The sequence below is a fragment of the Anastrepha obliqua genome, chromosome 4, assembly GCF_027943255.1.
Source record: "Anastrepha obliqua isolate idAnaObli1 chromosome 4, idAnaObli1_1.0, whole genome shotgun sequence".
In the NCBI taxonomy this organism is placed as follows: Eukaryota; Metazoa; Arthropoda; class Insecta; order Diptera; family Tephritidae; genus Anastrepha; species Anastrepha obliqua.
In genome coordinates, this window is record NC_072895.1 from 14,143,403 (window position 1) to 14,157,009 (window position 13,607).

Consider the following 13,607-nt stretch of genomic DNA (forward strand, 5'->3'; position numbering starts at 1 on the left):
ATAGAAGTTCCAGTAAATACCTCTTCTTTTCACCTCAATACAGCTTTTTAGTATATCATCAATAACAATTAAAAATAAGAAAGGAGACAACAGACAGCCTTGCCGTACGCCAGCAGCATCAATCTTCTCCATTACAACAACTTCTCTGGCTGGCTGTAGATATTTGCCTGTTGGAGGTCGCATAATCTTGCATAACGACAGAAAAAAAAATTGGCTGGAGTTGTGTCAGTTTACTCTCTAGCAGGGAATCATACTAAATAACGTTGTTGTTGCCTTTACATACCAATTTCTTGTTAAGCGTGTAGAGCCTCAACAAAGCGAGCAGAGGAGTAGCGACCGAAGACGCCTTAAGATAAGCTATTTTGTGTATTTCGATAAATTGTGTTATATGGAAGGCATCAGCAAAATGGGAATCGGTAGGCTCAAGCGTAGTGAACTCAAAGGAAAATGTGTGGAGAAATGAGTTCAGTTTAACTCAAGCGTAACGTTTTCCTGCCAAACTCGTTTAATTTTTAACCTATCCTCGTATGTCAACATACTAAATTTTACTTTTCATATTTTGCAATTGTGGTGGTCATCAATTTACGCCAATTTTAATTAAAAAAGGATGAATGATTAAATATTAAATTAAAAATATGTTAAACCCAGTGCAACTATGACCATCATTGCTCCCGCTAAATAAACATGCATATGTGCATTTATAAATATATATAACACACATACATACATACACAGAAGCACTACTTGTCAACATAGTAAAAAAAAAAAGCATTTCACACTTAGTTTAAAACATCACTTCCGTGTGAAATAAAAATTTTATTATAGCACATGAATAATTGCGGGCTATAAATCATCAGTTATTAATACAAATCAGTTGTTGGGAGGCTTAAAAAAAGAACAAAGTCCCTTTTGATGCCCAACCGTCATTGTGAATGTAATTTTTTCCGCAGGAACGACGTTTGTAGGCGTATTTGCTTTTTTTTCTAACTGAAATGGGCATTTTTAAGATATGCATAAGTAGTTTTTATAAAAAAATATTTCATAAAACAACAGTCGCTAATATACTTATATCTATATGTAACTAGCAAACCCGGCCCGCTTCGCTGGGCACACTAAAATAGAATAGATATGGTTTAGAACAGAAAATATATGATTTTCATATTATTTATTTCTTTATTCTTTATTCAAGCGCTTTGACATAAACAATATTTTCTGTTTTTCTATTTGTTTTTGAGTAAATATAAAATATAAATTGAAAATCAGGAAAAAAGATTGTTTTTAAATTTCAAATCAACGCAATTGAATAACTAAGAAACAATCGTCTTTTTTCCTGATCATCCATGAATTTCTCGTTTCAATTTATATGTTTTATTAAGCATTGGAGCTTTTTTAACCATTATCCATTTATATTTTTCAAAAAAAAAAACGAAAAAAATGTTTTTTTCCACGAACACATAATTTCATTTGAACATTCGGATTTCGATTAAATTCTCAAAATTTCGGAAGAAATTATTCACTGTTCCAAAATCCACTCCAAAAAAATTCACAAACAATTTTTACATGTTGCACTTACGTTTTTTCCTTATGGCATCCAAATCAGAAAGAAATATTGACACATTGTAACTCACACTGTCAATTTGACAGTTCAGTTCCGTCCCAAGCGTTAAAAAAGTAACCGACATTATGGCTGGTTCAAAAGAACGCTGTACCCGTTGCCAGTGTTCCGAATTACAACCAAACTTTACGAAACCCATTTTCAATACTTACTTAACAATGTGAGTAAGTTTGGTTTAATTCGGTGCAAAGGCACGGCGGGTCCACGTTTTGGCATATATTTCGAGACCCTATCTACCAATAGGTATCCAAACTATACGGGAACCATCTTCAATACCTACTTAACAATGTGTGTAAAAGTTGACTTTATTTTATATATAATATAAGATTAATAAGGCATTAAATAAGGGTTTTTCAATAAATAATAAATAATATAAATGATCGGATGTTTATTTCATTTTAAAGAGGAAGGTATGCCGTTAATAGTGGAAAACCACAGCGGGCAAATGACCACCACGACCACGCTTACAGGACAATATCCTTTTCATGAAATTTTCCATAACCGAATTGCAAAGTGGCTGCCCTATGTCCGAGATAGCCTCACGAATGCCATCTTTAAGGTCTTGAATCGACCCAGGGCTGTTGGCGTAGACCTTCTCTTTCACGTGGCCCTAAAGAAAAAAGTCACAAGGTGTTAAATCACAAGATCTCGGTGGCCAATTGTGATCACCTCTTCGAGAGATAACACGGTCCGGAAACTTTTCCCGTAAAAGATCAATGGTTTCGTTGCTTGTGTGGCACGTAGCGCCGTCTTGTTGAAAAGAAGAATTTTTGTCACTTTTCCGGACTTCTGGTCCGTTGTGCAGTCACTGCACAAAAAAGCAAAACGAATGGGTCTGGTGGTGAACGAGGACAAAACGAAGTACTTCCTGGCATAAAATAAACAGTCGGCTATCGGTACCCACGTCACTGCTGACAGTTATGATCTCGGGTTGGTAAGAGACTTCATTTATTTAGGAACTGGCTTTAACAGCAATAATAACGTCAGCCTTGAAATCCAACGAAGAAACTCTCTTGCCAACAAGTGCTACTGTGGCCTAAGTAGGCAACTGAGTAGTAAAGTCCTCTCTCGACGAACAAAACTAACACTTTATAAGGGTCTCATCATGACCGTCCTAACGTATGGCGCAGAAGCTTGGCAATGACAACATCCGATGAGCCCTCCCTTGGAGAATTTGATAGAACGATTTTGCGGAAGATTTTTAGACCTTTGCTCGTTGGCAACGGCGAGTATCGCAGGTGATGGAAGAATGAGCTGTATGAGCTAGTCGTAAAGCATAGACATAGTACCGCGAATAAAAATCCAGCGACTACGTTGGCTGGGTCATGTCGTCCGAATGGATTTAAGCGCTCCGGCTCTGAAAATATTCGATGCGGTACCAGCTGGTGGTAGCAGAGGAAGAGGAAGGCCTCCTCTGCGTTGGAAAGATCAGATTTTTATGGTCCCCTATTTATCTTCACTTGCCTTACCAAAAAGTAAAGATTAAAGATATTATTGCTAAAGTGTACCTGTACATTTTAATACCACTCTTGTAGAACTTTTGCCTCAAAATAGCTCTCAGCTGCAGTTCGAGCGGAATTTATTACCGGCGAGCATTTTTTGTAGAATATAGAATATCATGAAATTTTAAGAGTTGCCTTTTCAAAGTTTGTACTAATTGAAAAAAGGTGAATGCAATAAAACTAGTGCCACCTAGATCAAGGCGCCTGGGTTCGGACACATTCAGAAATAGCCACTGTGTTTGCTGAGCATTTGAGGATGGTGCTTCAACCCAACCCACCAACTAATGGGTTTAAATTGCCCGCAACTCAAATCGATTTGACAAAATTTGGTAGTGAGTATGCATCACCACTGTGATTATCACCCGTCCATTCTTTGCTTCGAAAGGAATTTCCTAATGAAAATCCCTTCTAGACTGGAATGGCTTGAAGAAGATCCAACACCCAACACACTCGTTAAGATCTACACGGACGGATCTAAAATGGTCACCGGCGTAAAATCAGGATTATATTGCGAAGAGCTTTCTATCAGTGAATCCTTTAAACTACCGGATCACTGTAGTGTTTTTCAAGCTGAAATAAACGCTATTCATGAAGCCTTAAAATGGTTAGAAATAAACAGAATATCATCAACCGATATCTGCATTCTATCAGACAGCCAAGCTGCCCTACGGGCACTGGATGCATTCCAAATAACATCAAGGAGTGTCTTACATTGTCTCCAATCTCTTAATGAGATGGCCAAACAATATCGTATTATCTAATGCTGGGTTCCAGGCCACAGAAATATACCAGGGAACTGTAGGACTGACCAACTTGCAAGAGAAGGTACCTGTATGCCAAACATAAGTAATTTTATGTGGGTACCTCTCGCAACTTGTAAGCTTCTTATTAAGGACGCACTAATCAGTTCTGCGAATCAAAGATGGATTATCGTTAACACCTGTGAAATTGCTAGGCAAACATGGCCAAGGCTAAGTCTACGTCTGTCCAAGAATATTAAAAAAATTGAGTAGACTTCAAATTAGGACTTTAGTAGGGGCCCTCACAGGACATTGTCTCATAGGAAATCATGCAAGGAAATTAGGCGCTTACTTGGATGATTTCTGACGTAGCTGCAGGAATGAGGAGGAGTAGGAAACAATTCAACGCCTTTTTTGCACATACCCGGCTCTAGCCAGTAGCAGGAACCGATATTTAAGATCCTGCTTCTTAATCAATATGGGTGATCTTTACACTTAAGGTAAAAACAACCTTTTACGCTTTGTCAATAGCTCAGGACGGTTCAACATAGAAAGAGAAATGTAGCCCAGCCCCTGCGGCTCACAACGGACCCATTTCGTGGTCTAAGTGACATCGTTGTCTCTATCTGCGATGCGGCTGCCAAACATAACCTAATGGAGGTTAGCCATCACCACTTGAATATAGTAACAATGCAATAAAAATTTCTCCGCATGAGCTAAAGTCAATTATGGAGAACGAGATGAATCCTAAAAAAGCACTTGAGTATGATCAAATATCTCCTAAAATGTTAGTAGAGACGCCAAACCGCGCTGTTAGATTTCTCAGTGTGCTTTTTAACGCAATTCTTCAAGTTGGCCACTTTTACCATTCCTTCTCAAAGGAAAAAATCGACCTTTATATCATTATGATGAAGCCAGGAAAAAATATAGCCAAGGGAGCTTTATACAGACCTATAAGTCTGCTGCCATCTCTCTCCAAACTATTTGAAAAGTTGCTAAAACGAAACTGATGCCGCTTCTGCACCAAAACAACATTGTTCCACTACCCAAATCATTGGCTTGGTCACTGTTACATACCGTGAATTCGTCATGTCTCAGAAGAGTTGACCTTTTAACCCTGTGGCGTATATTTGAGGCCTCCATAACAACCTTAACCTTCTTCAAGAAGCTGTAGGTACTATAATTTTGGTTAAGAGCCGAAACCTTATTGTTAGTATTAAGATTAATTAATAGATTCAATAAATATCTGTCAGCCCAGAATGTATGTACATTCATTTTATGTTTTCTACTTTTCCAATACTTTGCTTTGACAATCAAACGTACAAAATATTGTTATTGATCTGCCTTGATTTGTTTCATCTTCAAACTAAAATTGCACTGAGATCTTTGCCTTTATTGTGGTTCCAACAAAAGTGCAGCGTTGGAGTTCATTTCAATTTTCAGAAATAGGCTTCCAAAATAAAATATTTCAAGCCTAGCAACAGTGCAATATACTATTTTCAGTTTAAGTAATCTTAAGCGTCTCAAAAACACCAGTATGCGTAAGAACTGCTCAAACTGATACTCCTTTATTTGATTAGCGATCGGTCGTTGTGGCTGACCGAAAATAGTTTAATTTAGTTAACCGCGATGATATGGACGGCTTGGAAAAAATGTGAGCTATATTTGACTAACATCAAATTCGTGAGAGCCTATCGAAAAAATAAAAAATTATAATTACTATTGAATTGTCTTTGGTACATAAAGTAAGTTACAAAGCTAATTTTGAAATCTATCGATCAGCGAAAGTGCATACAAAAGTTTGTTAAAACAGCTTTGAAAATTTGAAATATAGTTTGGTATTTTCATTTTTTGATTGATAAACTAAAATTAAAATTTTTGAAGATCATTCAGTTTTAAATACTAAATGGCCTTTTGATGTCCGTGATTTCTCTGGCCGACTAGGCGTATGAGTGATTTTCTTTACACTTTAGCACCATTGACATTGAATATTAAATGAGCATTTTAAACACATTTATTTCTTAGTGCAGGAGCCATTTTGTGAGCACAATGATGCCAGCTCGGGGTGAAGGTAATATTTTTCAAAAAATAATTATTACTTATAGACAGGCACTAATATTGGGTTGAGGAATAAGTTCATAGCGTCTTTATATTTTCTTTTATTTCTCAATGATTTGTTTCCTGTTTGGCACTACAATACAATGTTAATTGTATTTTTGATTTATTTAATTTTTTATTAGTTTTGAGGCTTAGAAATGGAAACCCCAGGAGGCAAAAAGCAACATTTTCGACATCTGCTTTTCGTTGTATTTCATTGCGGTCAGAAAGCTGCCGAAGCAGTCCCGAGACATATGCGACGTGTATGGAGAAGGTGTCATAGGCGAGTCTTTAGCACGGAAATAGTTTGCAAAGTTCAATTATGGCGACTTATCCCGCTGCAGAAGACCTTCTGAATTCGATGAAGAACGTCTCAAATCACTTTTGAAGGAGCGGAGGAACGGTCGCCAAACCAGTTGTGAATTACCGGAAAAAATGAGCTGGGCTCATAAAACGATTCTCAATCCCTCATTCAATAGGATTTGCAGAAAAATTGCGTGCCTGGGTGCGTCACAAGCTCAGCGAAAAAACAAAGAAAGTTGCCTTCAAATTTCTTCTCAGCATCTCGCCCGCCATCGAGCAACTGCGGTCATAAACAGCGCTTTTTGTACCGAATCGCCACGAAAGATGAGAAATGGTGCCTATACATTAATATGAAGCAAAGAACGGAGTGGGTGGCTACAGGAGACACGCCAAAGTCGAGAGTCAAGCCGGATCTTCATCCCAAGAAGACCATGATAAGTGTTTGGTGGGAGTGAGAGGGCATAGTCCAATGGCAAATGCTCGAAAAGAATGCCACGGTCAACAAGGACTTGATATATGTTTTACACAAATATTTCTCGTGAAAATTATGGCATTTTAATAGTTTTTTTTTTACGAAAACAATCTCCCAAATAATGTGTTTTTATGTCTTTTTCAACACATTGATCAAAACGACTCCTTCAGCGAGATTTGAGAAATATTCTACAAATATAAAATTTTATTTGCAAAAAATCTTCAGGTCGGCCATTTATGGGGTTAGGGGTAGTCGAGAATTTAAAAAAAAATATTTTTTTTGTTTTGCATTTGCTTAAAGTATTATATTTTAAAAATATTGTGTGAAAATTTGAAGTGAATTCGACAAATACTTTTCGAGTTATTCAACAATTAATAAAGGGCGTTCGTGCGCTCCGGAGCAGATAGCAAAACTTTAAATGCGTTTTTCTCAAAACTATGTTTTTTGAACTGGTGATTACTGTATGGTAACTTAAAAACCGCTTGGTAAATTTCAATAAAATTTATACTGCTTTCGAAAAACATAAACAACTCGTGCCTGATCGAAGGATTTTTTTCAAAAATGTCAAATTTTTTAAACAATTAATTGGCGGTTTTTTCTCGAAAATCTGAAAAGTATTTCCTGAGGGCGCTATATTGTTAATTTAAAAAAAAAAAAGCACAGAACACAAAAGATCAGGCAAAAGATTATTTTTTAATAAAATTAATTTCTCTTGTCCAACTGATTTTAGGTGAACCTCCAAGAACTTGTGATGATCACCGCACGGGACTTCTGGGGAAACGGGCTCCACTCAAACAGCGATAACTTTTACAATAATTAATTTTTTTTTTGAAATTTTGCTGGAGTTGAGTCGAAAAACGATGTATTAATGATATGTTTTTATTTTTGTAAAATAAAGCAATTGACTAGCAAAAAAAAAAAATTATTGAAAATCATCATTTTTTTGGACTTCTGACTACCCCTAAGCCCTTATGGCGATTTTGTTTCTCCAAAAAAAGTTAGCCTCTTCATTGTCCTCTACTTTTTTCGTGTAATCAGTCAAGAAACTTCTGTGTTCGTTTAGAAAAATGCTACACTCAATAAAGCCAAAGAAGGCAATTTTTTTTTGTTTTTTTGTTTGGTTATTTCGTTTTTTTGGAAAATCAGCTGACTACTTTAAATATTAAATTAAAAAATACGCGTACCAGACAAAGATAGATTTGCACTCTCAGTGGTTTGTGCTCTTTTCTGAGTAGGCCAAAACATGCCTTTAGATCTTTAGACATTAGACATCTCTTGCCGAATATGGGGTTTTAACTTGGTGCACAAACAAATAGTTAAAGTATGGCCGTGACGTAAAAAAAGTAATACCCTATAAAACAGGCTTTTTAGGAAACACTATCGAGAAGTGAAATAGAGAATCAAATCATGAATCAGTTTTTCAAAAAGTTTAGGCACACTCGAGATTTTGCAGATCGGGCTATAATTTTGGACATTCGGCTTGCTTCCAGACTTATGTATCGGTATGATAAACGATTTTTTCTAATTACGTAAAGCTTTACGAGAAGCCAGTGATTTATTAAACATACGAGTTAGCTGATAAACTGGCCAATGAAGGCTCTGCAAGTGTGCCATTAGGCCCTGAACACTTTCTAGGTGTCAATTCTGCATCGATTCAACTATGGATTGACGACTTCATGAGGTCTGTGGATAGAGGACGTTGGGCTGAGTTGAACTCGTGCAGAGTAGCCAAGTGTCTTGTGAAAGAACCAAACAGAAAAGTACCTGAGTGTACTGGTGAGTGTAATCACAGGGCACAACGCCTGTGGTCAGCATATGGCTGTCATGGGGCTCGTCGATACCCCCCGTCTTGAGGATGACGACCCTGCAGAACATTTTCTCTGTACCTGTCCGTCGTTTTTCAGAATCGGGCTTAGGATATTGGACTGCGATATACTGAGTAAGGGTAAAGTTCATACTCTTCCTCTTCCGCATATCTTAAGATTCATCAATGAATCCAAGAGATTTGTGGAAGAGTGATCTCAAACTAAGTTTTTCGTTTTACCACGCACATTTTATCTTTCCTATCTCTCTATTCTTTCTAATGAAATCTATCCAGGTGGAGTACAATGGTCTTCTGACTGAGTGTTGGGACTTGTCCAACCCCCCACAAATCTAATCTAATCTAATCTACTATAGGGTGGGCCATGTAAAATTTGCTTTTTGATTCGGCTATAAAAAAAAACTAATCAATATTTTTTCAAACTTTTTTTTATTTTGAAGATTGAACATTGTCATTTATGAATACAAAATAATATCGTTCAAATGACTGCGACGACTGGCTTTACAGTAGGCCATTCGATCAACCCAATTTTTAAGCGCGTTTTCGATTGTTTGGGCTCCAATTTCATGAATAGCAACTTCGAATTGGTGTTTTAAAGCATCAATCGTCTCTGGATGGTTCGCATAGCACTTGTTCTTAACGGATCCCCCACAAAAAATAGTCCAACGGGCTTAAATCACAGCTCCAAGGCGGCCAATTGATATTGGAATTTCGGCTGATTATTCGGTTTTCAAAAATGGTAGCCAAAAGTTCGAGTGTAATTTTGGCAGTGTGACAAGTTGCACCGTCCTGTTGAAACCAAATGTCGTCCATGTCATCCTCTTCAATTTTTGGAAACAAAAACTCGTTGAGCATGTCACGGTAACGCTCGCCATTTACTGCAACCGCGGCTCCTCGCTCATTTTCGCACCAAAAAACCGCACCAAACAGTGACTCGTTGTGGATGCATTTGCTTCTCTACAGTAACGTGTGGATTTTCTGAGCCCCAAATCCGACAATTTTGCTTATTGACGTAGCTACCGATGTGAAAATCAGGAAAGAAGAAGAAGAAGAAGACTCACCACTTTGGAAATCGTTTAAAATATTTCCCAATTTTGTTCAAGCGTATAGCGTCCCATTTCGTAAATGTCAAACCTTTAAATAAATTATGAACACATTTGACATGCCATTTGTGTTACCATTCTCAAAAACATAGGTGGTTCAAAAAACCAAACGCTATATGGCCCACCCTTTATAAGCTAATTCTTGCCTTTCACGTATTTTGGGCAGAGTTCGCCGACAGCCATTCGATCCTTTACTTGTCAGTTTGTTCGCGACGCGGTTTACGGGTTTACAGTTTTTTCATATGTTTCATACCTATAAGAAATTTAATACCAAATAAATTCAAAGCGCGTATATCCCTCCTTTTTTGTTTTTGTTTTTTTAGTGAATCTCACTACTCTCCACTATGGCTAAGCTTTGAGCCATTGTTAAGTATGACAACAGATCTTGGGCTTAGGTCCCAGTTATCTGCCACGCGCCTCCCTTAGATGTTCTTACCGGCAACTTATTCTCAAAAGCTTTATTGCAGAACATAATCCCGGTGTCTCACAGCACCAGCACTTTAAAAATTTTACAATGTAAATTTTATGAAAGCGTTTTTTTTAATATGCCACTTAAATTTTTCGCCTTTGTTTACTTTTTGAATTACACATTTTCGAACGCGTTAAAAACCGCATTCAACAGCCCAACAAATAAGTTCAATATTGCATTTCATACATACCTTTGTTCATGAGAAACATGACCAACAACAGCAACGTCCACTTGAACGGCCACAAAGTAAACATGCTGCCGCTGCAACTGTTGCCCACCCTTCTCCAGCGACTACAACAAACAAATGTCGCAAACATTTCGAAATGTGTAAAATCAAATAATCTGAACTCTTGTTAAATGGCGGGCTTTAACAGCCACATTCTGCAGTACTCTCTCACTAACCAACACACAAGTAAGCAAATGTTCAGAACTTTAAAATTTGTAGACTCTATCACGTCCTAGCCAGCAGTTAAACAAAAATAAAAACTTGCGAAAAATCCGCTTAAACACAAATGTTTCAAAGTCAGGTTGAGCGCACAATGTCCAACGCCTAAATGTCAACTACAACTGAGAACCGAAAGCAAAAGCGTCGTTGCTTTTATAGGCTGCGGCCATAGCTGTGCGCTTAGTGCGCTTGCAACTTCACTGCGCACACATGCGAACACAAATTGCTGACAAATACGCATATAATTGCGTGTATATGTGTGTGTGCCGCCATAGATAGCATGAGATATCCAAGCGTACAGCGTTGCTAATGGGACTGTTGAGTGAAAGTAGCCTCTGTTGGATCACACCTGTTGGCCAGTCAAATGCCTTATGACTCGATGGTGGGTGGGTGGGTGGTTTGCTTGCTTCGTGGTGGAGGTGTAATTTTTGTTTGGCTTGTTGCATGTGAATATACCGAGCCGGAGCACAAGCAACGAAATGGTTTTACATCTCATCGCAATCGTGAAATATTGTAGTAAATTTTACTACTATCGCTTTTTTCAAGCACGTTGACTTTTTTGTGACACTGTTGCTGTAGGAGTATACTAGTTGTTACAATTGCTATCATCGCTGTCATTGTCGTTGATATTGTCGCTGATTAGTTTTTCGTTTAGATGTGCACATGTGCGTGCCGTTGTACTCAAAGCTTATGGAATTGAGTTTTTATCGTCGCATTTTCGAAAAACTCCCCAATTGTTTTGTACGGGATGTGACATCAAAAGAGGACACAAAATGCACAGAAATTAGCTTCGAGGCGGCACGATTAAAAGTGTGACTTCGCACCCTCACCTCTGCTCGCTCCCCATGGAGGTGTTTATCTGACTGGCATACACGAAAAATTACATACACACACACATATTTAGACATTTACAGCGAGTACGGGGGGTATGGGTATGAATGGAAGAGGGAAACTTGTAATAGGAAAGTTTGTTTTGTGTTTCAACTAGTGCTTTTCGGATTAGTTTGTAGTGACTGGATCTTAATCAATTGAAAAAAAGTCAAAACGAGATCTGATAGAATAAATAAAAATATCGATTTATCGCATTTTAACTGATCATTTGGTCTTACGAAAGGTTACAGACCTCGTTTCACTCCGCACAACTTAACTTTTTTTTTTTTTTAACAAACATTTAACTATATATAGGTATACAACGTTTGTTGACACTACAACTAGTTTAAGAGAAACTAACAAGCAGTATGATTTTAACAATTATGTGGGGTTTTTATGAAGAGAATTTTAAAATCTCTTCTTTACATTAACTACCGATAAGATCATATGGTTTTTTTCGCTGGAGTCGTCGGGTTAGGCCTGCGGTGTTGAGAAGTTTGTTGGCTTCCTCGTTAATGTGCCTCTGGAGCCTCATAGAGTGGGCTTCTGCTTGTATTTTAATAACTTCAGCGACCGTAGGAATGCAGAGGTCAAGATGAATATCTGCAGTGCGAACGTACCAAGGTGCGTTGACAATATTTTTGATAATTTTATTTTGAAATCGTTGAATTATGTTAATATTACTTTGACTGGCACAGCCCCAAATTTGAGCGCCATAAGACCACACGGGTTTGATAATATGATTGTATATCATTATTTTGTTATATATGGAGAGTTTTGAATTCCGTCCAATGAGCCAGTTCATTTTTAATACTTTCAAATTAAGTTCGCTTCGTTTTATTTTTATATGCTCCTTCCAACGTAGCTTAGCATTGAGGGTTATACCAAGATATTTGGCAGTATTTGCGTATGGAATTGGAGCGCCTAGTAGCATTATTGGGTGATGGTTTACTTTTTTATTGGTAAAGGTCACATGAATTGATTTGTTACTATTTAATTTTATTCGCCAAATTTTCGTCCATTTTTCTACTGCGTCTATAGCGGTTTGAAGTTTAGTTGCAGCTACTTCGGCGGTTTTTCCTGTTGCGAGGATTGCTGTGTCGTCAGCAAAGGTGGCGATCATAGTGCTTGGAGGTATTGGTATATCTTTCGTATATATAAGGTAAAGAAGGGGTCCAAGGATACTTCCTTGCGGCACGCCAGCGTTTATTTTCTGCAACTTGGAATACTCATTCCCTTGTTTTACGCGAAAATACCGTTCAGTTATATACGATTTCATAAATGCACTATATTGAAGTGGCAGGCATGAGTTCAATTTGTTGATAAGGCCTTCATGCCAAACCTTGTCAAATGCTTGCGCGACGTCCAGGAAGACTGCTGAGCATATGTTTTTCTCTTCGAATGATTTTTCTATTTCAGCTGTAATTCTGTGCACCTGATTTATGGTGGAGTGTTTACAGCGGAATCCAAACTGGTGTGAAGGTATCAGGTTGCGAAATTCAATTATTGGTTTTAAGCGATTTAGAATGAGCTTTGCTAGTAGTTTGGAAATTTGTGGCAACAAGGAGATTGGGCGGTATGAAGAAACAATATGTGGATCCTTTCCTGGTTTGGCAATCATAATCATCTCTGCAACTTTCCACAGGCTTGGAACATACTGGAGTCGGATCGACGAATTGAATAGATTGGCTAATTTTACTAGACTTTTGTTGGGTAGTTGCTTTAATACTTCCGCTGTGATTAAATCAAATCCAGGTGCCTTTTTGTCTTTTAGTTGCTTGATTTCTCTTTTCAGTTCGCTCACCGTTATATGTGGGATTAGAGTTGTTTCTTGATCTAAGGAGGGATATAAGCCATCGGATTGGCTCTCGTTCGGTTGAAAGGTGTTGGATAGATGATTTGCAAATGTTATAGCTTTATCTTTATCACTTCTCGTCCAGGTGTCATTTACATTTTTTACTGGCGGAACGTGACAGTTTGGTCTTTTTAAATATTTTGTGCATTTCCAAAGAGAGTAGTCATTTCTTTTATCAGCTGTCAACTCAGATAAATATCGACTCATTGACTCATTTTTTAAATTATTTATTTCTCGTCTTAGTTCCTGAGAAGCTTTGTTAACTGAGGACCAAAAATTGCTTAGAATTCAATAGTCGAAAGACCTCATTAAAA

At 37.6% G+C, this 13,607-nt stretch overlaps 1 protein-coding gene across 1 annotated transcript in view; it reads right to left on the reverse strand.

The window, feature by feature from the left end:
- Positions 1 to 10,672, reverse strand: part of LOC129244961 (uncharacterized) — a 28,868-nt gene extending 18,196 nt beyond the window's left edge. The window contains exon 1 of the mRNA XM_054882890.1: positions 10,314 to 10,672. Within this exon, the coding sequence (XP_054738865.1) occupies positions 10,314 to 10,440 (127 nt within the window). The 5' untranslated portion in view covers positions 10,441 to 10,672. The remainder of the gene's footprint in view (positions 1 to 10,313) is intronic.
- Between the last annotated feature and the right edge of the window lie 2,935 nt (positions 10,673 to 13,607).